At 39.4% G+C, this 26,171-nt stretch overlaps 1 protein-coding gene across 1 annotated transcript in view; it reads right to left on the bottom strand.

The window, feature by feature from the left end:
- The window catches only part of ntsr1 (neurotensin receptor 1 (high affinity)), a 38,837-nt gene extending 14,315 nt beyond the window's left edge, over positions 1-24,522 (bottom strand). The window contains exons 1-2 of the mRNA XM_027007017.3: positions 23,731-24,522; positions 2,901-3,102 (exon numbers count right to left, since the gene is read on the bottom strand). Coding sequence (XP_026862818.1) covers positions 2,901-3,102; positions 23,731-24,399 — 871 coding nt within the window. The 5' untranslated portion in view covers positions 24,400-24,522. The remainder of the gene's footprint in view (positions 1-2,900; positions 3,103-23,730) is intronic.
- Positions 24,523-26,171: the final 1,649 nt, after the last annotated feature.

Raw genomic sequence — 26,171 nt, 5'->3', positions numbered from 1 at the left:
CAATAAGTACTTTCAGCTAAACTCCATGAGTGCTCTCCAAGACTTTCTAGGTCTGAATTCCTAGTGATATAATCTTAGCTAACAAGTCCAAACCGCGAAATATCTCTGCTGATCATGCTCTGTAAAGTGGGTATGACATGTAGTATGTAGCTGTCTATCATGGGAGAGACCCATATACACATCCTAGCTGACCTACATCTCCCAAGGGTACACTAATTTATCCCATGCTTATTACAAATTATTTCAATCAATTAATGTTTAAATCCATATAGCCCACATGTATTTCATGCATTTTGGATTTTCAGCTGGGAAAAGCTGAAAAAAAAGAAAGCCAAATATGTGGACTATACTTGCCCACTATTTTATGTAACCAACATGTAACGTAACATTTAACCAAAGAAATGTAGTTGAAAAGTTGTTGAGATGAAAGTTGGCTGTCTTCTCCATGCATGGAAACTCAAGAGAGGTACACCTTTGCTTTTGAACCATCTCTAATCAAAGCATCTCAAGTATGTGGACTAGATGGGAAAACTATAAAAAGCACTTAAGAAGTTATGTAAGATAATTATATGAGCATACTGTAAAAGAGTAATAGACGGCACAGGCTAAGTGGCCATTGAAACTTCATTACCATAGATTTCAAAATGATGAGATAATTTGCCTCTCATTAGTTTCAGTGTCATGATATTGTATAATTAATGCCATTATTTGAAGAACGACTGTCTGTTTTTGCTATTATGCCTATTTAAATCGAATTCATTGATTGCGTGCTTCAGACATATGTTTATTAGTTGCGTTTAAAAAGCTAAACATAGTCTGAATGATTTATTGGACACTTAAAGTGTAAATTTGTGGTAGAAATAGCACTAGAACATTAAAAATAATAAGGTAGGTTTCTTTCTGGCAGCTCTATTAGCGTTTGAAAGAGACAGCTCTTCCTCACACTTTCAGCTGCTTTTCTTTATTCATCGTGATCAGTAAAGAATGCCATTGTCTTTGTGTGATGCGCGGTGTGCGATCGCTCACATAGAGAGATGGATCTGACCATGTTCCAAGACACAGCAAGAGCCTCCCAGCACACACATCATGGCTTCTGCCCTGGTTTATCAGCTGCCACTCGATATTCCTCCTATTCAGTTTAAGGAGTTCTTTTTCTCTGTTATCTTAGTTTCTTGTTTTTTTTTCGTTTCTTTTCTCTCATTTTTGAATTTGTCATTTTTAGGGCAAGTAAAAATGTAAAAAAACCCAAAACTGATTTATATCTGACATATCTGAAGAGGATATGTGCACTGTAGATAAAAGTGTAGAGATGTAGAGTAGCAATAGATGTTTGTTCAAAACTGTATTTGTGATATATATATATATATATATATATATATATATATATATATATATATATATATATATATATATATATATATATATGTATGTATGTATTTTCACTGGTGCCGTAGTTGAAGAGTGCCTATGTTGGATCAAATTCAAGTATGAGATCCAAGGTTTCTTCAGAAAGCTAATCGCCAAACCTCTCCGGGGACTCTCTCTTTTACGGCACTTTGTATAAATCCACTTAGAGAGACGTGGAAGCAAGAGTAGGGCGGTATTAAATAAATGGGGGGAGAGATAAAAACGTCTCTTGCACTTTGTGATCCTACGCAGGCACTCTGGGCTTGTCGCCTTCGAAGATTTACTCTTTATTACAATCTCACATGCTGATTACTGGCCTCAGATTTGCACCACTGCTGGAACGCCTTGTTCGCTAAGAGACATGCAGGAGCAGGGAAATGTCTGTGCTTGTGTGATCTACAATCTCAGGGGGCTCATGGCGTGGGGCTGACTGACAGGGGAGTGATCGTAACTGTGATGTCCCACGTAGCCGCCGCCACTCTGTGACCCTGCAGACTGCACAGCACTAAGGGGTGAGAGCAGCATAGACGATTTTGGAGATTATGATCTCATATACACATGTCGAGAGGGTCTAGGAGTAAATGTACAGAACATGTATTACTGAATAAATGCCTGGAATATTTATTATCAGTTAAAAGGGTAAAAAGTAACACTCTCTCTCACTCTCTCACACACACACACAAGTGCAGATCATTCAAGTCTGAGCTGCATTATTATCATCGCATAAATGCCTTATGAATAATTCATCATTAGATGGGCTCAAAGTTCACGGAAAACTGAGGAACAAAGCACATTATTTTGAGTCATTTCCTCTTAGTAAGAGGTGTTGCACAGTAGTCTTAAGTAAATGTCATCTCCTGTGGTGTGGAAAGCTTAAGAACAATGCCTCCTGATACAGGCATGGCACACATTTAGGTCACACACTGTTAGTAAAACCAATGCGCAAAGGAGAGCAGAGGACAGCACAGGACATCATGCCCCCATAATCCCTGTGGAACTATATGCTTGATAATAGAAGCCAGTGGATGCATAATGGTTTACAGATTCTTATATACAATCTGCACTTCAGTAATCTTTAAATTTTAATGATGACTGGAGTGTGTACGAGAAGACAGTAAAAGCTGCTGACGTGTATAGCTACAATGTATTTGAATATTCTTATAAAGGCAGGAAATTGCTTTAGTGGTTATCATGTTGTGAATTTTCAGTCATGCTAGCTTTTTATCTCATTCAGTTAATTATTCACAACTTTCCAGCGATAGAAAGGTGTTGGTGAGGCAGGCACTGAATCTCAAATGCCTGTCTGAGGGTTTGGGTTATGTCCCTTACTCCCAAGGCCAGATGGTAGTGAGTGTGGGGGTAGCTTTATCTCACACACTTCAGTTAGAGTTAACCTGAACTGATGGAGAAGCTACCAGCAGTATGAAAGCTGTCACCCTTGCCTCGATCTGTGTAAGTTACACATTACTTTCATAACTCGTATAGGTACTCACGTAACACCATAACGCCATGACGCAGGGACTGGGCACGGTTGGGCTCCATGGCAACACTGAGCATGGTGGCATTACCCCCAGCGATGCAAATGCGGCTGTCTTGGGCAGCCTCTCGGAACATGCGCAGCAGCTGGCTGGCAATGACTCCATTCAGGGCAGAGATCAGCACCATGGGAACCACAAATGACAGGAAGGCGTTCACCTGATGATGGAAAGAGATAATTGGAGGGAACACAATAGACAGAGGGCAAGAGAATGAGAAATGTGAGGTTCTGTGCTTTGCTTGCGTCATTGTTTGGATTGATTTTGAAACCGTACTTGTCTGCACTCTAGCGATCAGCTAATATTCACCTACGTACAGCAGGATAGATTAGGTGAGAAATGACAGTCATTAAAAGTTGCTAAGGAATAAACCATGTTTGAAATTACTGCAAAAATGCAGAGAAATGTTCCCTTTATTCAAAGAGAAAACTTGGACTGTGAGACTGAAAATGTCTGCCTTTCCCTTGCCACTTTCTCCCTATTATACGTTTTGGTGCCTTCTTTTTTCCTTAAGGTGAAAAAAATTTTTTTGGGCTCCAAATATCATTTTACACTTTGGGGACAGCATTTCCATTACCATACTAGCACATACACCAGCAGACACACTAGAAGTATTCATTTCAGGTGTATGCCTTCCCCACGAAACACATGCTGAACCTTCAAATAATATAGTTATTGTATATGAAAATATTTATCGAATGTGATATATTTACTAATACAAAGCTATAATGAGACAGTCTGGATAAGTGCACCTGTATGCACATAACATATTCCCATAGTTGAAGCAGCTGGAAAACGTGAGAACAAGTTAAACCAGTGATCCAGAGACAAGACACATTTGGCTATGCTAATATATGAAGAAAAGGATAATGAATGGCTATTAAAAACACCAATAAAATTCAATAACTGTGTGTGTGTGTGTGTGTATTTGTGTGTGTATGCGTGTGTTTGTGTGTGTGTGTTTGTGTGTTTGTGGGTGTGTTTGTGTGTTTGTGTGTATGTGTGTTTGTGTGTGTGTGTGTGTGTTTGTGTGCATGTTTGTGTGCGCATGTTTGTGTTGTGTGTGTGTGTGTGTGTGTTTGTGCGTGTGTGTGTGTTGTGTGTGTGTTTGTGTGTGTGTGTGTTTGTGTGTGTGTATGTGTGTGTGTTGTGTGTGTGTGTTTGTGTGTGTTTGTGTGTGTGTTTGCTTGTGCGTTTGTGTGTATGTGTATATGTGTGTTTGTGTGCTTGTGTGTGTGTTTGTGTGCGTGTGTGTGTGTATATAAATGACACTTTATTTTGAGTATTTATTTTCATCCTTTTTAGATTAAATAAACACTCAACAGGCTGTCATTAACATATCAATTAAATCAGTAATGAAGAATCTGAGTACATTCTGCGAAATTTTCATTATCTGTGTAAATAAGATTTATTTAGAATCTGACGAATTCAGTAATTTTTCACTTTATTGGGAGCAACCAAGTACATACCGGTAGATGTTAACCTGAGAAGCCACTGAACATGTAACAGGTATGATACATACCATCTTAGCACACTCAATAACATGTTATAGACAATATAGCTGTTGTTGACATCACTGTACTTTAGTTAAGATTAGGGTCAGGATTAGGGCATGTGTGAGCGATAGAGTTCGGACTGGGTTTTGGGTTGAGGTCTGCCTGCTGGTGTCTGAACCTTGAACTGTTCCAAACTCTCCGCTGATTCATTCATGATAAAATTACAGATGCTATTTTCAGGATTTTAAAATAATCTATAAAGGACCAGATAAAAATAAAGTGGTATCTAGATGCTTGAGTCTCATTTGAGAGTTATAGGGATCACAATTCAGTCACTTTGACATCTAGATATTTTTTACCTGTGGAAATTTCAAGATCAAGCTTTATGGGAGGCAAATGAACTTGCTCTGGTTGGTCATTTACACAATGCACAAGAAATTCAGATTATGTATATATGCTAACTGTGGAGTGAAAAAGGAACAGGTGAAAACAAGGAACAAGCAAGTATGAGGGTGCATGCCACTAGTAACAGTAACAGTAAGGTCATTGGTTTGTTGGATACGTGCTTAAATTACAACATAATCTGAATTATATATATATATATATATATATGACTATAGTTATTTAACAGTTATTTATTATAACAAAAGTTCCAAACAACATCAAAGAATCATAAACTAGACTGACAAAACTCAAGTCCTCAAAATCCAGAGGAGCAACCCAAAATGGCAAAAACCAGAGATAGAACAGAAACATAGTTTAAGCAATACAATCAATACACAGAAAGGGAGAATACTAGAATATGATCAGTTAGAACTTGGAAACTAAGTGATGATACTTCACAACAGGCTAGACAGACAGGTAGTTATATATATAATTTCAGGTGGGGCTGATCAATATGCAGGGGTGGATGATCTGATGTAACGAATTGGCATGCAATCCTGGGATGTGGAGTCCTTCTCCGCAGCTTCCTGAGTGCAGAGCAACTGCGACACATTATTGTTTGGATTGTCTGCTGTATTTGGATGTGTTCATTCATATAATTGAAAGTGCAATTTAGATTAGCATTTTTACCATTTGTGTTCTAGCTTTTTTGCTTGGAGACTCACGCCTGCATCCTGCCCAGTCGCTCAGCCCCATTGCACACATTTATCATATTCATGATTTTTCTAACTTTAATTACTATTCTGAAACATAGATGATTAAAAAAGACCTTGATTAAAAATAACTCTCTTTGACCATGGTGAATTTGACCCAAGGCTACAACAGCTAAGATTTGTATATCAGAGAAATGTTTGATATAAAAATTATGACAAATAGGTCCTTTTTAACTTTTAATTTCTGCAAGATATGAGCCAAGACAAAGAGGGACAAAAGTCACTTATGAAACTCCTGTATTGATCCCTGGGTCCTAGTGATTTTTGTGGGAGATTTGAATGAGATGGCTATGAAGTGTGAAAAATCCTTAAATCTCTAAATGTGTGTTAAAACATTTTCAGTTTTCTGTAAAGGGTATAGAAGACCTTAAAAAAAGAATTTAGTTCAGACTTTGCTTTCCTGGTGAGCATAGCATAAATCGGATTACACAAATTACTTAGATGTGGGGTATTGTCATAATTAAATAGGCCATCATTATTGTCTCAAAGACTCAAAGACATTTAAAACTATTTTTAAGAGCTGTATAATATGTGCTTATGGTTCAATATATGTAATAGATTATGTGCTAGAAGGTGAACATAATAGAAACACCTATCAATACATTCATATCAACTGCCTTTAGAACATTTTAATCCTCACAACACCTGAAGTGTGTTGTGGGAAATTGGACCCTTTTTCAATAATAAAAAGCCTTCAGTTCTTTAAGGAGGTGGACGTATACTTCGCACTACACTGTGGAACTTTGTAAAAAAGTTTCAGATTGTTTAGATACAGTGAGTAGAGAGGCCATGTAAGAGATTTGACTTCATTTTGGTGTTCATGAAATGCCCACAAAATAGCAGCTCATACCACTAAGGTTTCACTGACATATCAGTTTGAGGGGGTATATGTTTCTGAATGATATTTCTTGAATATATGGGGGTTCAAACTGAAAGACTTAAATTCAATGAATTCCAATTTTGTTAAGATTATGTCAGTCAGAGGGCTGCTGATGTATTCAAATTGTATTTAGTTCTGTAGTTATACAGTAAATCCTGTTAAAATATTTTTTGTTTTCTTCTTCTTATATATTTTGAATTTGCAGTGTGTTTGCATGACATAATAGCAATTTGCCTGTGTTTGACCTATGATGTCATGATTTTTGAGACTGGAAAATAATTTCATTTGTGGATTGTGAGCTGACAGGTGTGCGCGTCAGTTTCCGGCTCCAATTAGCTGAGGTCTTATCAGGTCTGAGGTCGGTATCAGCCTCAAACCCACACGACCACAGCAATGTGCCTTCCATTCAAATTACTTCAGTCAATTTAAAAGTCTAGTTCTCCACAGTCTCTGTGTGGAGGACTAGAAAGTTCAAACTCACAAATACATACCAATGAAGTCAGTGTCTTGCACACAAATTCTAGCAGACCACCTGTCTTAATCATTCCATAATTAATTTTACGCATACGTCACAGTTTCTGAAATGTGAATGGAATTAACTGCCACATTGATTCTTTCCTGTCTCACTCTCTCTTTTGTTGATGTCATAGTGATTGGGTACAAAAGCTAAGATGAATGATAGCACCAGTAAAGCCTTTTAAATTCTGTGTAAATTCTGACCTCACCTTACACCTCATAATGCAAATACTGATTTTTACACAGGATGAGATAATTCACAGTTGCTGTTTGTTATAAGGATTTCATTAATACTGCTTTTCATTAATACAGATAAATCAATCAAGAATGTGAACATTAAGCAGTAGTAAATGAACGTGGGGACCAGTAGTATTACAACTACAAATGGGTTTAGTGGCCCCGCTAGGCAAAGCTATCATTCACGGCTCATATTAATTTAAGCTAAAACCCTCCATGTATCATGTACTTTGCTCAAATATTCTAATGCATTATTCTAGCGCCCTTGTGCTGACTGCAGGAACGATCGGTCTGCAGAGTTTAATGAAACCCATTTATGATTACTCATCAAACCTGTTTACCCATCAAACCCATTTATGTCATCCATTTATATCTTGCTTTAAAAATCTATGCAGTTATTTTACCTAATCACTTAACTGCTCAGTGGTTACAAAAAAAGCATGGGATAGTTATAGCTTTATCCACATCCAGCTTGTTTTTAATTAAAGTGATCCACGCTCCTTCTTCACTGCTGTGCTCAGGGGATGGGGATTTTTCTGCTGTTTTCCAGTGAGAGGGCACATGGCTCAAACAGTCATTTCACATCAGTGCAGGAAATGCGGTGCTAATGGAATGGGATGCATGGAAGAGCAGCAGACTGGGCACGGAGGATGGCACAGTCATTATCATCACCATTACCATCAGCTGCCTGGCAGGTGCCCAGTGGCACCGTGCGAGCACACGAGGGGAAGAAGGAAAAGCAGGCAGGCATTCCGGCCCCTGCTGCTCACACACGGCACTGTGCACTCTAGTGTGCACCCTGGCGTTCATGCTGACTTGGAAAGTAGATGGAAAGGATGCCATCAAAAGGAAAAATTGCAATGTGAATGAATGCACAAGGATTTTGGTCAGTGCTGACTGACTGAAGTTGGGCCCAATTGTGCCCAAGCACATGTTGGGAAGCTGGAGAAGCGTGAAGTTTAAAAGCATGAGCTTGGCGCCAAGCATTTTGTCTTTTCCAAAAAGGGAACAGTATGCTAAGTTAAGTGGTATGCATATTGCTCTGTAATTGCTTTCTATAAGAAAGAATAAAGTAATACGAGCAAATGTGGATTATAATGTGGTATATAATATGAATTCAGTCTCTCCCACCATGACATGTGCCAAAAAAAACCATACCAATAACGTCATACGACAATATTGTAAGACATTCACCCCCCCCCCCAATATTACAGTGCATGGATATCTATCTATCTATCTATCTATCTATCTATCTATCTATCTATCTATCTATCTATCTATCTATCTATCTATCTATCTATCTATCTATCTATCTATCTATCTATCTATCTATCTATCTATCTATCTATCTAACAGTGCTGCTGGCAGACATTTTAGCAGCTGTGCCTTTCTTGGGGTAACTTGGGCTAAAGAGTCTCCTTCACCATTTTGCAGAGAAGAATGGTAAGTGCTGGAAAATCAAAGCACAGAAGAGGTTTTAATTTCATTTAATTTAATTTCATTTTATTTCATTGCTCTGTTTCATGCTGAAAAAACCAAGGGGGAAACAGAATGTGAGCACTTAATGAGGAAGCTCATTAATGTGGTCACACAGAATGAGCATGGCTTTGATTGCATGCTATTAACAAGGGTAAATTAGCAGTGAGGAGCCAACAAAACAGGGATCAGCTAGCTGCCAGTCATACGAAGCTTAGGCCTACTGTTTACTGTTCTGTTATGGATAATCCTGCTTGTGCTTTTAATTTAAAATGAAAAAGGTGTTTAGTTGTGCTCAATCCAAGAAAACAAACGGAAAAACATTTGCTGTAGGTGCATGAAGCAAATAGTAGAATGTCCTCAAAAATAAAGCATATAGACCACACACTACCACAAAAGATCAGGACAATTCGACAGAGGTTTTGATACATTGATCTGATGTCAGCCCATTCTTTATTTTTAAAGGTTTTGATTTAAACATGAATAATTGTGTGGATTAGTAACCTTTTATTCCTTCCGTTTGTTCTGCAAATACCACCTCTAGTACTGAACCTTGGATTAAAAGATAATGAAATATGTAGCCAAGCAATTGCGAGTGCAGTTGAGAAATAAATCCAGGCAGAGAGAAAACCTGGAGAGAGGTGAATTACTTTGAACTGTAGTGAAACATAGTATAAATGCCCGCCGTCCTTCCTTGGACTCAAGACTGTATGCTGCTCAAGAACTGGACCTGGAGAAACACTTTCTCCTCCCGCACCCTATTTATATATATATATAATATATATTCGTTTGTTATAGCTTCCCAAGATTATTGTGACCATGCACTTTTCATGTATGAATTAATTAACCTTTCATTACATTTCTCTGTATTGGCCACAGAAACTTGTGCAACATCATTTTACAAAACATGAACCAGAACATTGCGTGTTTGTGAGATTTCTCTATGTCCGTATTCCACTCTTCATTTGTGACAGAGTACATGCAGTAGAGACACAAACACACGTGTGTACACAGACACACACACACTGATGGGTAAACAGTTCAACAAAAGTGCAAACAAACAACAAATCAAAATCTGCCAGCAAGTGTCATCTGCTGCAGAGTGCTCTCCCACTCCAGTGCAGATGATTAATGAAACTGTTGATGTGTGGCTTCTCTGCCTAGACACTAAGCAAAGTTTGTAATCTTGGACAATGCTTAATTTGGGTCCATTAATCCTGCATTGAAAATGAACAAAGATGCTTTGTCACTGTCTTACACAGCAGTAATGTTAAATTATTTATTTTGTTAGTGCTTTAATTAACCCTATTCAGAATGTGCTGAATTAAGTGGTACACTAAATACAGACTATTAGGAAAAGAAAGCACTTCTGAAAGACCTCATGGCTGTCTCAGGATTTGCTCAGAGGTTAGTGCATGCTTATACTGTAGGGAATGCAGTATTATGCTATTGCTTAAATGCTTCTGTAATGTATCTGTTCTGATTCTAGTGACCCTTAAAGCAATAAATTGCACACAGAATCTTTAGCCACTGTTTTCTATGGTTCCACACAAACATACAAACTCTGAACATCAGTTTGTTTCATCAGTTACTCTTTCATTTCCATGCCTGTTCTCTGCTCTCTGTTTGCCTGCTCTCTGTTGCAGCTCAGTTAGGCATTTTATTTCAGTTCGCTTTCTCTCTGTGTTTGTTTTATCACTGCTATCCCAACAGGAGTCTTCCTGAACAATCAGGAAGACAGAACTGATTAAAGCCCCACGCAGCGCTCCAAGGCTGGTGACAAACACAAGGAATTATTGGGCTAATAATGTTTGAGTAGCACTTCTTGTTACTGCAGGCCTGAGTTTTTTGAGCAAAGCAAAATAAATGAGTCATGGACAAGGCGACAGATGGAAAGAAGGTTCAGTAAAGAGTGGGATGGACATAGTGAACGTATGCTGGAGACAAATATCATGACAGTCACACAGATAATGTGGAAGCCATGGGTGGGTGGGCGTTCAGAGCCTTTAATAAATCTTGAGTGAGTCTTATACTGCTTGCTCTTGGTTATTGAGCTCCTACTGGCATTTGTTCTAGCCAGCTGTCACGTTGTGTGATTTAACATTATGAAAGAACACTTGCTTGCTCGAAAATTAAGCAACAAGCTAAATCTGTGGCTTCAGAAATTAGCTGAAGGAAACACCTCATCCTTCCACAATTTCATGAGTATAGCAGCTTTGAAATGCTGAAGCCCATTAACAGTGTAATGTGGTGCCCTTCCTGCTGTAATTGGTGATCTGATGCTTATAATTGTTGTTATGAATTGTTCTTATGAATTAGTTTTGAATTGCCTTTAAAAGTGCTCTGGCAATCCCTGGAGAATGTTGCAATACTTATCTATGGGGTGGGTTAGTTTTCATTTTTTTGAGCCATAAAGTCAACATGACACATTCCTTCTTTTTTCCTTCAGAAAGCATTAAAAATCAAATGGCAGTGACTGTTATTTAAAGTGTCTTTGCTTTCACCCAGGGATCATCCTTACAATACAGACAAATTTACAAATCCTCACACATAGAATTCAATAGAGAATGGAAAAAAAAACACATCCAGCAAAGTATTTATGTGAGTTGGCACCAGATTATTGAATGCTGTGACATTTGGAAAAGAGAAGGGTAGTGTAATGGCAAATGCAGAGAAGGGAGTTGAGTGCAGATGGACAGAACTCTCTGGTTTTAATAGAGAGTAAGGCAGACGTACAAAAGCATAGAACAACACAGAAAAAACCAGGACAGGTGAGATTTGTAACCACTGAAGCTAGGCAAAGGAAATACAAGAACAAGAGCAAGAACAAGAACAATCAAAGAACAAGCAGAGAGGGAAATTCCAAAGTTGCGGCCATAAACAGAAAGAGATCAGAAACCAGAGGGAAACCACTGTCCAAATAGTACAGTACCTGCAACTGATCCAAGTAAGTGTACAAACCAGTGGGATGTGACTAAATGAGGGATCACTTGGTATGTACAGATACTCTATAGCAAGACTTCCCAAAGCAAGAACAGATTGAGACAAGTTAAACAAAGTAAACAGGAACAGGTGTACACAGTTAACAATCAGGACAGGCAACGCACTGGAACTAGCTGTGGCTGGTGGGACTGGTTGGTGTGGCAGGCATGCTGGTGCACTGAGGCTGATGGGAGATGTAGTCGGAAGCAGAGAGGGTGACACTATGCTTGTTCTTTGTAACACTGGCCTTGGTTTATCTTTACTTTTTACCTACATAAAAAAGTTCAGCACTACCTCTAATAGCACATTCTCTCTCTCTGTAGGCTACACTGGGGAGGATAACTGCATGCAGCCCAGTCACCAACTCATGTTCATGAATGTGTTTTATGAACTCTAGCACTTTACACGTTCATTGTGTAATACACACACACCGGATGTTAGATGTCTAGTTGTCATTCAGCTCACCATTCTGTTGCCCCTGTTACATTTCAATGTGAAATTAATACTAATAACTGATCAGTGACATTATAATAAAGACCATAATCACAAATGGTTTATGATTATGTCATTAAAAGATCACATACTGCCCTGCTTTTCCGCATTAACTCCACAAACATAGGAGCACTGGCTTGGGCTGAGGAAAGAATGAAATCTTCAAAGTAGAAATAAAGCTCTACATACATACAAGATGTCCATCACTTGGAACTGTCACATCTATTATAACTTGTTTTATGCATATTATCTACTACCTACTACTATGTCTGATTAGTTTGCCAGTTCTTATTTATCTGTATGGATCAGGAGGCCCCATAGGATCTTAACCTTGTTTTTATCTGCCACTCTCTGTGGCTCCCATCCGGACATGGGAGTGTTTAGCTCATATGCCTTGCATATGTTCCAGTATATGATCTCTGACACTTGGTTGTGTCTCTCAGTGTGTGCTTTCCCTGCCAGCATCATACATCCTACTAAGTGCTGGGTTGTCTCAGAGGCTCCTTTGCATCTTGGGTTGTGTCTGGTGTGAAACACCCCTGCTTTGACTGATTAGTGATTGATCTTCTGCTGCCATGATTAGTGCCTCTGTGCTGTCTCAGTCCTGCCTTTTCCAGCCATTGATAGTATTGTGTTATGCCATTATTATCTGGGGTATTATAAGGTGGGGTTATTGTGCAATGGAACCTCCTCTGTTTCCATGGTGACCATGTTCCTCATCATCTTATACTTGTGGGACATTGCTCACATGTATTCACAGATTTTTTATGTCTCACCCTGGACAGTAGACCCTCAACTTTTTTGGCTGTTGGCTCCTTCCCCATTCTTCCTCTTATATTCTTCAGACTTTGGATGTTAACTCTTGGGTAGAGTGCCCAGTGCATTGTGAACATTGTGTTTTCTGGTCTTGTCTTTAGTCAGCTTCCAGCTCTTCTCTTTACCAGTTTATTGTGTCTGCTGTGTATCTGATGACTGTCAGGACATACGTGTTTAAGGTGTTGATCCTATTATTCCCATTCAACTGGCTCTTGAGGACCTTCCTTACTCTATGAAGGCGATTGGATATTGGTGTCCTTCATGTTTCTGCCTCATGGTGAGTGGAGAATAAATGCTTGAACACCATTTATCTATCTATCTATCTATCTATAGATAGATAGATAGATAGATAGATAGATAGATAGATAGATAGATAGATAGATAGATAGATAGATAGATAGATAGGTGAATAAGTTATTCATCCACACTTTGCAGATCAGCATTTCTTTTAGAAGTCATCCAAGGTTCACTTTAACTGGTGTTGTCCTGTGTATTCCTACAATGCTTGCTGTTTTGGTGGCTATAGGTAAGGGATACACATCAGGCAGAGTGACGAGTTAATCTCAGGCTGTGATGTAGACCTGCTACAGAAGTCTCACAGAATAAAGTCTCACTGCCATCCCTCTGATCACTGCAACTGTGCTCTTGAATAAAGCATCTCACCCCAAGCTCCTCAAGGGTTCTTTCACCATGACATGTACTTTCCTCTTCATCTTATATTCAAGTATAAGAAGTACAATAACTTCTTTGTGGTTGTTGTAACTACACCAAGACTAAGCCACTACAAGAATATAATCAAACTGAAACAATGTACTTATTCAAAATAAAACTATAATAAGATTCCAGTAAACAGCTTGACTGATGCAACTAATTTCTTTTTCTGTCTCTTCCCAGCATGTTCCAGCTCAAACATTTTTACTATAGAGGTAAACACAAGCTGACACTGCAAGACCAGTCTGGTGCTTTCTCCAATACCTCCCTCCATGCTTTGTCTGCTCTTCTTTGTGTACCAACCCTGCAATGGTTTCTCTTAATTTCTAATTCCTTTGCCAAATTCATTTTTGGCTCCACATAGTACTGATAACAGGGCAAAAAAATCAATCAATAAAAATGAGTAAATAAAAACCCACATCAGAAACCAGAGGAGTGAATTAGTGTTAACTCTTTGAGGGCCAGCTAAAAGTATGTGAGAAGGTGCAGTGCACCAAATGACTTTAAAATTCATGTCCCGTTTACTAAGAGGCTGTAGCTAATCATGTGGAATGTGCATGAGACTGCTTTCTTGTGAGGTGGAGTGAAGTGATGGAATTTGTTACTACACATGGAGCGCTCAACAAGTACAGGGAAATAAATTCAGATGTGGAGGTATTAAATAAAGGAAGCCCTGACCTCTAAAACACTCATAGGGATGCTACTTGGAAATATATCATTTACAAAATAATCAGCTTATACCAGAAGTAACTAGGCAAACTCTGGAAGAAGGAAGACACAGAAAGTGAAGCTCATTTCAGATAAGGTGAGAGGTGTACAGGATACACTAATATCCTGACTCAGGAACTGAAATCTCAGATTTTTTTCATTATAAGGGGGAAACACATGCAGTTTTTCAAACACTGTGTGCATGAACTGCGATGTTGAAAGCATCGCAAACCCAGCCTACAGCCATTCAACCAATGGACATTCATGATGTAGAACCAGTCTGACACTTTGTATCCAACAGTCAGTCAACTCATACATTCCACCTGGAAGTGTGATGAGAGCAGCCAAGAAACTTGATAACTTGTAATTGTCAATTCATGCTGTTGTTTGCTGTCTTATTTGATTAAACCCTGGTATAACAAATTTATATAGATAGTCAGCCTAATGAATATTATTTGACAATTTATGGGTTTATTTTTAAACATTTCAGTCACTAAGCTGATTTTAACATGTCCACAGAAATGAGTAAGTTTGCCAATACATTAGCTCAGCAATTAGAAACAGGGCCTGAGCCCTCACGCGTTGCTGACTTTTCTGCTCTTTCACATTAGAGCTTTTTCCCAGACCCAGAGCTGTTTATTGAGTGTTTACAGGGAAAAGAGGTTTAACATTTAAATAGACATATTAATAAAATAAAACACAAGGTAGTAATAGAGATTCTGTGTCCTTTCAAAAATGATTTGTGTACACAGCAGTGGCCTCTGTAGAGGCTTCTGCAAAGGATCCTGGGTAGCCTTCAGCAGATCTCAGTGTAAGATTTATGATCTCTCCACCAGGATCAGGACCATATAGAAAAACAATCTTCTTTAGGATAAGTTCAAGAGAAATCTTCTTTTAGAATGTAGTGGTAACGGGTTCCAACTGGTGTGGGTATTGAATATCAGTTTGCATATATTGACTAATGTATGGTTTGGATATAATTATAGAGAATGCAAACACTAATATGTAAAAGAAGGTGGGGTAAATACATAATCACTTCTGACAAATGTATGAAAATGTGGGTTCTTTGTGTGATTGTTGGACCAGATATTCTCTTCTACTACAGCTTTATTTTCTTTTTGAATAGTTAACTTTAAAACTAGCTGATTGGAGACTTAGGAACCACATTATCCAGAGAGTTTGATACATTTGGTCGAGTGTGAAAGCTGTTTTCAAGCCTGGAAAAAAAAAACATGGGGTTCTCTAACTAAACTCTGTCCATGTACACTGCTGATAACAACTGAATCTTTACAAAATACATTATCAGTTTGATACAACACAATGCCTCATCTTATTGGTAAAAGAAAAACTGGCCCCTGCCCTAATCTGCAAGTGGTAGCTGAAAAAAAACCTCTTAAACAAGTCATGAAAGGATGTTGATAAGGATGAAAACAGGTAAGAAGAGCCATTATTGTATAAATTGGATTTCCTATAAACAAAAACGTCATCTCATTTTACATCCTGGCCATAGATCAATGGAGTAGTTGTGTGACTATGTGAGGCTGGTCAAACCTTCAGATGGTACCACCTACCTGTAGTTTGTAGAAAGATGAAATGGAAAAACCCACTGACAAATGTGCAGTTAAACAAACGTTTCGTGCAACTTTTATATTACATTATTAAAAACCATCCATCTTTAAAATCAAAGAAGAGCTGATTTTGGAGTATTATACTTAACTCATTCATTTCATCAGCCCACAGGGGGCTTAATGACAGTGCAAATCTTGTTGAGATAAGTTACAAATGATTATCTAATCTAACAATTATTTACAATATGATGTTATTATGAATTATGCTAATTTGCACAGAGATAAGCTTAGATCTTTCTGTGTGGTGCAGACAGGGCAAATGTTCAGATCCTAATGGAAAACATATGAGTAGAAGATAAGTCAAAGAGGAACTGCCAGGACATTAGTCATTTCTTGGACACTGGCCATGCTAGTGGTCACTTCATAATTGAAAACAACATTCCCTTTGGAGACATCCAGCGTGATGAAGATATTATTTACAGTAGCAGGAGGAACCCAGATGTGAAGAGCAATGCTAAATCTTCCTGAAGCTCCAGTCCCCCTGAAATCAATTCTGGAGCCCTGGGGATATCTGTTACTCTTCAGCCTCCTCACTCTTCTTCCTTTGATGTTTTTGTTCTCACCCTCTTCCTATTCATCATCACAGACAATCTCATTTCTATCACTCTCTTTCACATGAGTGTTTATCAGATGTTTAATACACAACATGCCTTATAGTCAGTGCTGGTAGTGATGGTAGAAATCTATTAGCTCATGTCAAGCCTTTATAATTATGGCAGGTTGTGGTTTATTGATGAACTAGGGGCAGGCTAGTGACATTAAGCTCCATGGCAGGGTCTCTTTCTCTGGGTTAGAAGCTCAATAGCTGCCAGAGGTCCAGAAATGAGTCACAACTTGACCTTCAATTGGAGCATCAACACCATCCTAACGCACAGCTGCAGACATACTTTATGTCTGTAGTATACCTGGCACATTCCTTTGCGTGAGTAATTGTGTGTTAAATGTATTACAGTGGCAAGGTGCAATCACCTCCTTTTATTTGATTTACACATTCTGGCATAGCAATGTTGTTGTGAAAATAGATACATTTTAGAGTACAATTGTGCTTTATTGTATTTAGTTAGCCGACTAGCACTGCATCCATTTTACACTGTATACTCAGAAATGTCCAGAGGCAATAACATACAAGACAAGGGATTAGTCTGCACTGTGAAATTTAACATTACCTCTTTTTTTGGGGGTGCCTTCATGTAAAATAACACGATATGCATCACAAGTCACTTTGAACACTGAATTAAAATGACTATATTTTCAACAAACATCTTCAGCTGTGAATAATAGAACTGTTCACAACCAATTTAATTAGCTTTAAGCTTTTTCCTTTGTGAATCTCAACAGAATGTCAACTATATTCTTGACAAAAATAAACTACAAATAAAGTAACAAGATGACATTACAAGGAGTGCCACAAGCATAGGCCTGCAGTACAACTAACTACTTATCAAAGCTGTTAAAAATTCATTCAAGTACCTAACCATAGTCAATTTAAAAATACATGATGTGAAAATAAGAATAATTTAGCAAAATTGAATAGCCAAAAAAAAAAAAAAAATCACAGCACACTGTTAAAATGCAAAAAATCCCACACTCCATTTACATTTTAATACCTCTTTCTGTGCCTCTCTTTTCCCAATATATTATTTAAAAAAGACTAATGGCCCAATTCTACCCTTTATACAGTATAAAAACACTCCTAGGATATGAAAACAGCTCTTGCAGAGGCTCAAGTCAGATGGAGGTTCAGCAGCACCAGATTTCAGGTCCTATTATTGGGCTGCTAATCTTAGGCTCATTCAACACAGACTGCAAAGTGGAGATATATCCTCACCCCCAATTTAACTTCACCTCTACGGGAATCACTGCCTTCTCTCACTCACTCCTCTACTACATGCCCTTACTCCTTCAGCTAAAATATATGTGTCAAACATCACTGAAGATCTGGATTCAATTTAGAAGCCAATCTGGGTTTGAGATGACTGCTTTCCGCCATTTATGACTCAACATGGTCTAATCTTGGTATTAAAAGACTTAGAGATCTGTATGTTAGTAAAGCAATTACTACGTTTGACTAATTATCTGTTAAATTTGTTCTCTGCAGATGTTATTTTTTAAACGTCCTACAGATTTACATCTGCGGAATAGATTTCCAATTCCTTAGCTTTCCTAGTGAACAGCTTGACTTTTTTTTACGCACTTCCTATTCTGAAAGGTGCCTTGACAATAATCTATAGACAAATTCGCTCTTTACAAATCACTTCATTAAGTGACATTAAATCCCCAAGGGAGGAGGAACAGGGCAAGGAAATACCTGATGAGTTATGGGAGAGGATACTTAAAAGGGTACACTCCCCTTACATTTGCATTTGACATGCTATCTCTCAATTTAAACTAATTCATAAATCTTATTTGGTCAAAGCAAGATTATCAAAAATTTACAAAAACATGAACCCTGTTTGTGTGAGATTAACCAGTCCCCTATAAATAACACACACATTTTTTTTGTGTTGCCCAGCTCTTGTTGATTTCTGGAAACACATTTTTAATGCACTCTCAGCAATAAGTGGCACATACATTAAAACCTGACCTTTTAATTGCATTATTTGTGGGTTCCTTGCCCATACTACAACTGACCAAAATGAATTATGATGCCACTTTTTTGGAGAGAAAGTTAATCTTGTTTAGATGGAAATCTTATGTACTCCCCTCCCATGCAGTTTTAAACTGCATAGTGTTGGAAAAAATTTAACTCAAGCTTAAAGAGTCTATGAACAAATTCTGGACAATGTTAATCCCATTATTTTATTATGTTAAGTGACTACATTTTCTCCTTGCATGCAGATGAGGGCTTGATAATAAGAGGCCATGGCATGTGCATACATGGCACCTAGATTTCTGTTTCACATCCTGTCCTGTTTTGTTGTATTGTTGGTTTTGATGTGCTGTTTTGTACTTCTACTAGTATAACAATGAAAGTTTTTTATTTATTTATTTATTTTTTAAAGAAGCAGAATCACTGTGATGCTGTGAGTAGAAATTGGTCGGGGGACCTCACAACACTGGGGGAGATGCACTCCCTGTCACAGTATGGCCCCTCCTTCGAAATGTCTCCCCGTGTGTGTTTGCGTATGTGTTCATCCGTGTGGCCATGCCCTCCCTGTGTTCCACACCTGATTCTTGTTGTGTCATTAGTATGCGTGTATAAAAGTCTGCTGTGTGTCAATTGTTGGTGTTTAATCATAATAACCTGCATACTATGTCCTTGATGTGTTGTGTTGTGTCAGAATAAACATATGTTTCAGTTTTACGTCACTCGTCCCCGCATCCTGCTTTAACTCCTCAACGTGACAGAAACACCGACCGACTATGGATGCCTGGGAAGAGGAGCAGGAGAAGGAAAGGGAAGAAGGGATGGGAACGCCCTTCAAAAGCCCTCACGGAAAGATGCTCCATAATCTTGAGTACGCTCCGTCCCCTTATAGCAGAGGACCATGCCACTGGAAGATCTTGGGAGGGCCAGGGCTCCAGGGCTGGATTCTGCAGACTCTTACGGATCCAGGCCGAACAACCGGGACTGGTACAATGATGTCCAGTACTCGGAGTCAGACTCTGCAGGGCCCTGCTACCCTGCAGAGAGACCTTCAGTCCTCCTGGCCCCACTTCATACTCCCACAACAGGGGAGGAGACCACTGGATGATCCCGGGGGGGCCCCGAGTATTGTTCAGGGTCAGACTCTGCGGAGTCCTACAGACCCCAGCCAGACTACGAGGATCAGCACTCAGAAGTGGACTCCACAGGGTACTACTACCCTTCCATGGACTACCACGAGGGCTACGTGGAGTATGAAAGGAATGGGGAATACAGTGATGTTAGTCTAAGGTCAGATTCTGAGTTCGACCGTGGGGAGGATCCTTCGATGGAGGTGGAGGAGGTCCTCTATGGGGACTCTCCCTTGGTCAGCGACACAGTGTCTGCAGAGTACCGGAGTGACGAGCCTCTGGCACCCAAGGCTCTGCCCAGAGCACGTCACTGCGAGTCCAGCAAGCCTCCCCATGTGACTTTCAGAGAGGCGTCATCGTTGTCCGAGTAGGCGTCACCGTTGTCTCCCTCTACTAGGGCACACAGCCTCGGAGCTCGTGCACCCGTACCTGAGCCTCGTAGAGGCAAGAAGGAAGCGACACCAGTGCCCACCCCAGAGACAGGCAAAGTAGCTGGTGCACCTCCTGAAATGGGTGTGAAGAAGTCACCGCCCCCCAAAACGGTGATGGGCGATCCCCCACAGGCGGGTGGGACTCCAGCCCAGTCAAGGACTGGGGGACAGGCTGGGGCTCCTGCCAGCTTCTCTGGACTCTTTAACAGTCCTTTATGTAATTTTGTACCCGTCCCTGTCACTGTGTCCATCCCCATCACGTTGTCTGTTTCAGTCGCTTTGTCTCCCTTTGTGTCAGTGCCTGTGCTTGTCAGTGTATCCGTCCATGTGTCTGTTCTCATCTTGGTCCCGGTCTCTCCCCCTTCTGGCCTGCTTGCGCTGGCCTGTGTCGGGTCGTTTGGTCCTCCGGCCTCACCATTTGGCGTTGGTTTCGGGGCCATGGCCTAATAGGCTGGCGCACCGGGAGTCACGCTGTTGGGGAGGGGCTCTGTCATGGTATGGCCCATCCTCCCAAATGTCTCCACGTGTGTTTGTATGTGTGTATGTTCGTCCATGTGGCCACTCCCTCCCTGTGTTCCACACCTGATCCTTGTTGTGTCATTAGTATGTGTGTATAAAAGTCTGCTGTATTTGTGTGTCAATTGTTGGTGTTTAATCGTAATAGCCTGCATGCTACATCTTCGTTGTGTTGTGTCGTGTCAGAATAAACGTATGTTTATTCTGTTTAAGTTTTATGTGACTCGTCCCCGCATCCTGCTATAACTCCTCAACGTTATACTCCCAAACATTATATAACACAAAATGGTATTAAGTTGGTATTAAGTTAACATTAACTTAAAATGATTTGTTGATGTAAAAATTCATTTGTGGACAATGCAATACACTGCTAGCTATTTAAAGCAAATATTCTATTTGTACTAACACTGTACTATAGCCTGTCACAATGAGCAGTTAGATTATGCCTCTCTATAACCAATCTGTCAGGACCAATACCTTAATAATGTGCTTCTTTCTGCAATCACCAGCCAGTGATGAGAATACGAGACAATAATGACCATCAAGGGACATTCCTTTTCTTATGGCCTGTTCTGCCACATGGAAAGTAATGCACAGCTCCAGGACACGGTCAGGGGATACTGGAAAACTTAGCTAGCCACATTGCTGAAATCACTATTTACTGTTTACTTTGTGTTTGGAAGAGATGGCCAGGGTCTTCACGCTGTACCCTATCGGTTGCCAGTGTGACTGATTTGCAGGCATTTTGCTTGAACATGTATAAATACATATATACTTGACTTTTCATGAGAAGCTGATCTGTGAAGTCAGATTTTGTTTCTGCAGGATGACAGCAAGTGAAATTATTTTATCTAATTGCCATTAATGGTAGTTACTAAGCTTAAATGACTTACAAGAAGTAGGCATAGTGCCTAATAATATTGTGGCAACGACATTGGCTGTGGGCCAGCCAGGGGAGGACTCCCATACTGCCGCATGTCTGTATAAACTGCTGTTGCTGTTACTAATAGTTGGATTGCGTTAATGTCTTGTTTAATCGATCCCGTTTTATTTTAACTTAACTGGTGTTTTATAAGTGCCTTACCCTCCTAGTGTACGCCTGTGTTTTGTGTATCTACTTCCGCTTCAGTTCCATTCTGCTTGTATACTGTTAACTAAAAGAAGCCTTTGTAACAGAAGAGCTTTCCATTAAGTCGAAATGGTGTTTCCTAATTCTTCTTCTCCGCCAACGCTACAAATATTATGTTCAGCACAATGAATGGAATGAGTAATGTCACTTTACAGCAGTAAATATTTGTGTTGTTCATACTGCTGATGGGATTAACGGATCTTATGACTCTGCTCTTTTCCAAGAGAGGGTCAAAAGAACGGTTCGTCGTTTTTTAAAATTTTGTTTTAGGGGACAAGGTTAGGTTTATCTGCAAAATAATCACTAGGATAATATAAGACATGAATTCAAATTTAGATATCCCACCAATATAATTTCATTTCACATGTGTGGAATAGGTTTAGCAGCAGCACTACACTACATTTCCAATTCTAATGTCAGTGATCTGCATTGTAAACATTACACACGGTGACGCCATATCCCTCTACATATAATTCTTCCCGCAGGGTTGTGCAGATGTGTCGCCACCGTCTTTGTTTTTGTTTGAGAACGTAACCCCGGTTTAGCAATCAGAAAATAAAGTATTTTTCTCATTCACTGCTTGTTCTATCTCTCCCCGCTCCCTCTCCCTCTCCCTATTTACTCTGTAGCTCGCTCAACCACCAGCCGCGCTCTCTCGCTCGCATCGGGGGGCAACCGATAAATTATACAACAGCATTTTAAACGGCAACCGATAAATTATACTGACTGCCTTTAAGGAACGTAACGCATAATTTATTTCACATTGTTATATCAAGCGTTTAGACTATAGTTCGTTGAGGTCAGGTATTAGTATACTAACAACGATATATTTTAAAATGTTTCTTAAGAGTTTGTGGAACTCTAACCTTAATCCACCAAATCGCACATTTCCAGACTACCTCCATACATATCTGAGTAAACCCAAAGCACACCAAAATAAAAATGTACTGCAAAATCGTAAAGCATCCATCAACATGGCGTGTTACGTTGTACAAACACACATTCATTGATGCTGCACAAGTTCAGAAAACACTTTAATCAAAATGACATCATATTTTTTTTTTACAAGCAAATTCATAGATGCGATCCAAATTTAGAAAATGCTTGCAACTTCAGAAACAACTACGATCCCAGCCAGAGCATCTAGATGACACGGAATGGGGTTGGAACTGTATAAAACCAGCAAACCAGCAAAGCTGCAGGCCTTTCAGGGTAGCAGGGACTTCAAATATGATTCATTTCAACGTGAACACAACGGAACAAAAACATTTTCTTGGATTAGACAAGTGTTGAAGACAAGTAGAAAATCTAAGTGCATTCTACAACTTAATTTTAACTTTGACAAATTAACTGAAATAAAACAGTTCCATAAAATGAAAATTCCATAAAGCACAAAACCATATTATTAAATATGTTCAAGCCTTCCATTTTATGTTAATTGATGATAGTTACCGTGTGGCAGGGATACAGGAGCTGGGTGGCTGTTACCTATTACGAGGGAGTGCCGGAGTGTGAAGAGCATTACTCAGTATTTACTGTCTCGACTTCTCTATGGCTGTCATGTTCTCAAATGATCATTTTTAATATCAGTACGGTTCAAATATCGCACACAATTGAACTCTCAATTTATTATTATTTCTCCAAGTCTCGATTTGGTGAGAGTGTATCTGAATGCTGCAGTTTAGTCTAGTCGAATATCTGCAACAGGTTGCTGTTAAAAATGTGCTTATTATGTAAAGCAAACGAATGAATAAAGCAGCAAAGCACGACAAAATAGTAGTACGATATTTTAACATTAAACATTAACAGTCATGGAATGATATCCAAACGTAATCATTTCGCTCTCTTACCATTTAATAAAGCATTAACGAGGTTCCAGAATGATTATGTACTCACCTGTAAAACCGTTTTAGCCGTTACAGAAGACACAGTTGTAGTACATATGACTTCGCCGCGGACAATTCGCTGGCCCATGGTGAAGACCATCGGCATGGCCAGGAGGAAAGAAGCCACCCACATCCCGCTGATAAGTTTCTTGGTGCGACTTCGCGACATGATGCTTTTCGCCTTAAACGGATGGCAGATGGCCATGTAGCGCTCCACGCTCAGGCTGGTGATGTTGAACGCTGTAGCGTATGAACAACCGTCCCGAAGAAAGTAGTATCCTTTGCAAACCACTTCGCCGAAGGCCCATGGATAGTGGACCCAGATAAAGTTGTACAGCTCGATGGGCATGCTGAGTATCAGGATGAGGAGGTCGGATATGGCCAGACTGGCCAGGTGATAGTGCACGGTGCTCTGCAGGTTCTGAAGGGATTTCTTCGTTAGCAGTGTATACAGAGTTATGGAGTTCCCCAAACATCCGATCGCGAACAAAACCACATAAATTACAGTAACCAGCACTTTGGAGTAAATGTCCGTGTTCACGTCAAGGTCATCCTGAGGAGCAGAGTCCGTTCCATTGTCCAGGAGCGGCGCAGAGTGATTAGCTTGCGCCAAAAGTTGTTGCGCTATGACGCGCAACTTTAATAAGTTACGGTCTATTACGGTAGTGTTCACCTCCATGCTGTATTCAAAAGGTATATAAAATGTATCTGAAATTCATACGTAAAACGAAGTAGACAATGTCCGCATCGAAAACAATTTGAATGGACATATTTGGATTATACAGGGCACTGACAGGGTAAAAGATTACTGCACTTCTATCCCGAAAGACTGCCAGGGTTGCGGCGAACTTGGGTCGCTTTTATATCTGCCATCTGAGGAGGCGTGTTGTTGAAGCCAAAACCTTGAGCGGTGACGCAACGCCTTTGAATGATTGGCGTACTTTTTTGCCGCGAGGTATTGACAGACAGCCTTGACGACCTGAACAAGTGAACCTTTTTCTTTTTACAGCGCTTCGTTGAAATGGAGTTTAAATAGTATCCGGAGAGCGAAAATAGAGCCTGCAGAAAAAATGCTTGATGTGTGGCAGTGATCGTTACAGAAATACCTTTCATTCGGTTGCTGTGCAAAGCAGATTCTTTTTTAAATCTAGCGAGGCGCTAAGCACAGAATCAATATTTGGAGCATGTAAAATTTCATGTTTGATGTGTGACTATTTAGTAAGTGCAACGGCTTTACTGCAGTGTTCCCTGGTGCCAGAAAATCTCCATGTCATAGTACGTCACATCATAAAACTGCCTTATGGAGAAGATAATTTCCATGTGTGTATTTGTATGGTTTATGTGGTGGTGGTGGGGAGCACAGTGAATGGGAATGAGCTGGCCTTCAGCATTCCGCTGCCATCTTAATCTCCTTATAGTGCATCATTTATAATTAAATCAGTCTGCCTTGGGCAGGCTGAGTCCACTCTCTGTGCTGTCTTTATGTAAGTCAGATACATGGCCATTGTCATTATAACTTTAATTCAATATTTTAAAATGCTTTGACTGAGATATGTAATTCAGAAATATATAAGAAAGGCTTCTGTATACTTTATATGATATCTAGAATTCCACTCTTGGTTTGAAAATAGTTTAAAACTGTAGCTGCTATGTGGAGTGGAGTGCATGGTTACTTTATGATTTTTTGCAAATATATTTGGACAGATATTCTTTTAAGATATGTTTACTAATCTTTATTAACCTTTTTTCATTCACTAATGAGGTTTTTTTTTCCAGGAGGACAAAAATTGTGGTTTTTGAGTAAACTTATGTAGCCTATAGATTATGTAAATGTATGTGCTAACTATTGACCAAGATATTTGCTGCTGCTGTGTGTGTGTGACAATGAAAAGAAATAATCAAATTTGTAAATTTAAACCATACCATAGAAACTAATTCAAATGATGCATCACTGCACTTACAAACTGACCCACATCACTTACTTGCTGGACAGTATGCAATAACACCTCATAAACAAGTAGATCATATTGCGATTTTATGTATATTCATTTGTGGTGAAGTTTAGCATGCTTGACTTTTTTCTCTGCAAGTATCCTCAAAAAGCCTTTAAGCATCATGACCTCAGGCAAATCCCAGTTTTCTGCATGTTTAAGCCAGCTAAGATGTCAGAGGTTTAGGCCAGTGCCCAAGTCCTAAACCTACACTAACAAGCACTTTTAATGGTGTATCATCACTGATATAAAAGGTTAGTCCAAGACTAGGGTTAATCCCAGATAGTTTCTGAGCAAACTTGCCAAAAGAGCTTTTAGCAAATACAGTCAACTATTATCAGTCAACAAGCAACTGCATTCTGGTGTTAGAAAACATTTTATTAGCCCTTTCAAATTACATGGACACAATTAATTCAGGCAAACTGCATTACAGAGTATTAGCACCATACATTAAAGCAGC

This window comes from Electrophorus electricus, chromosome 24 (assembly GCF_041902795.1).
Source record: "Electrophorus electricus isolate QZ-2024a chromosome 24, ASM4190279v1, whole genome shotgun sequence".
NCBI lineage: Eukaryota > Metazoa > Chordata > Actinopteri > Gymnotiformes > Gymnotidae > Electrophorus > Electrophorus electricus.
This window is presented reverse-complemented; position numbering and strand designations above follow the sequence as displayed.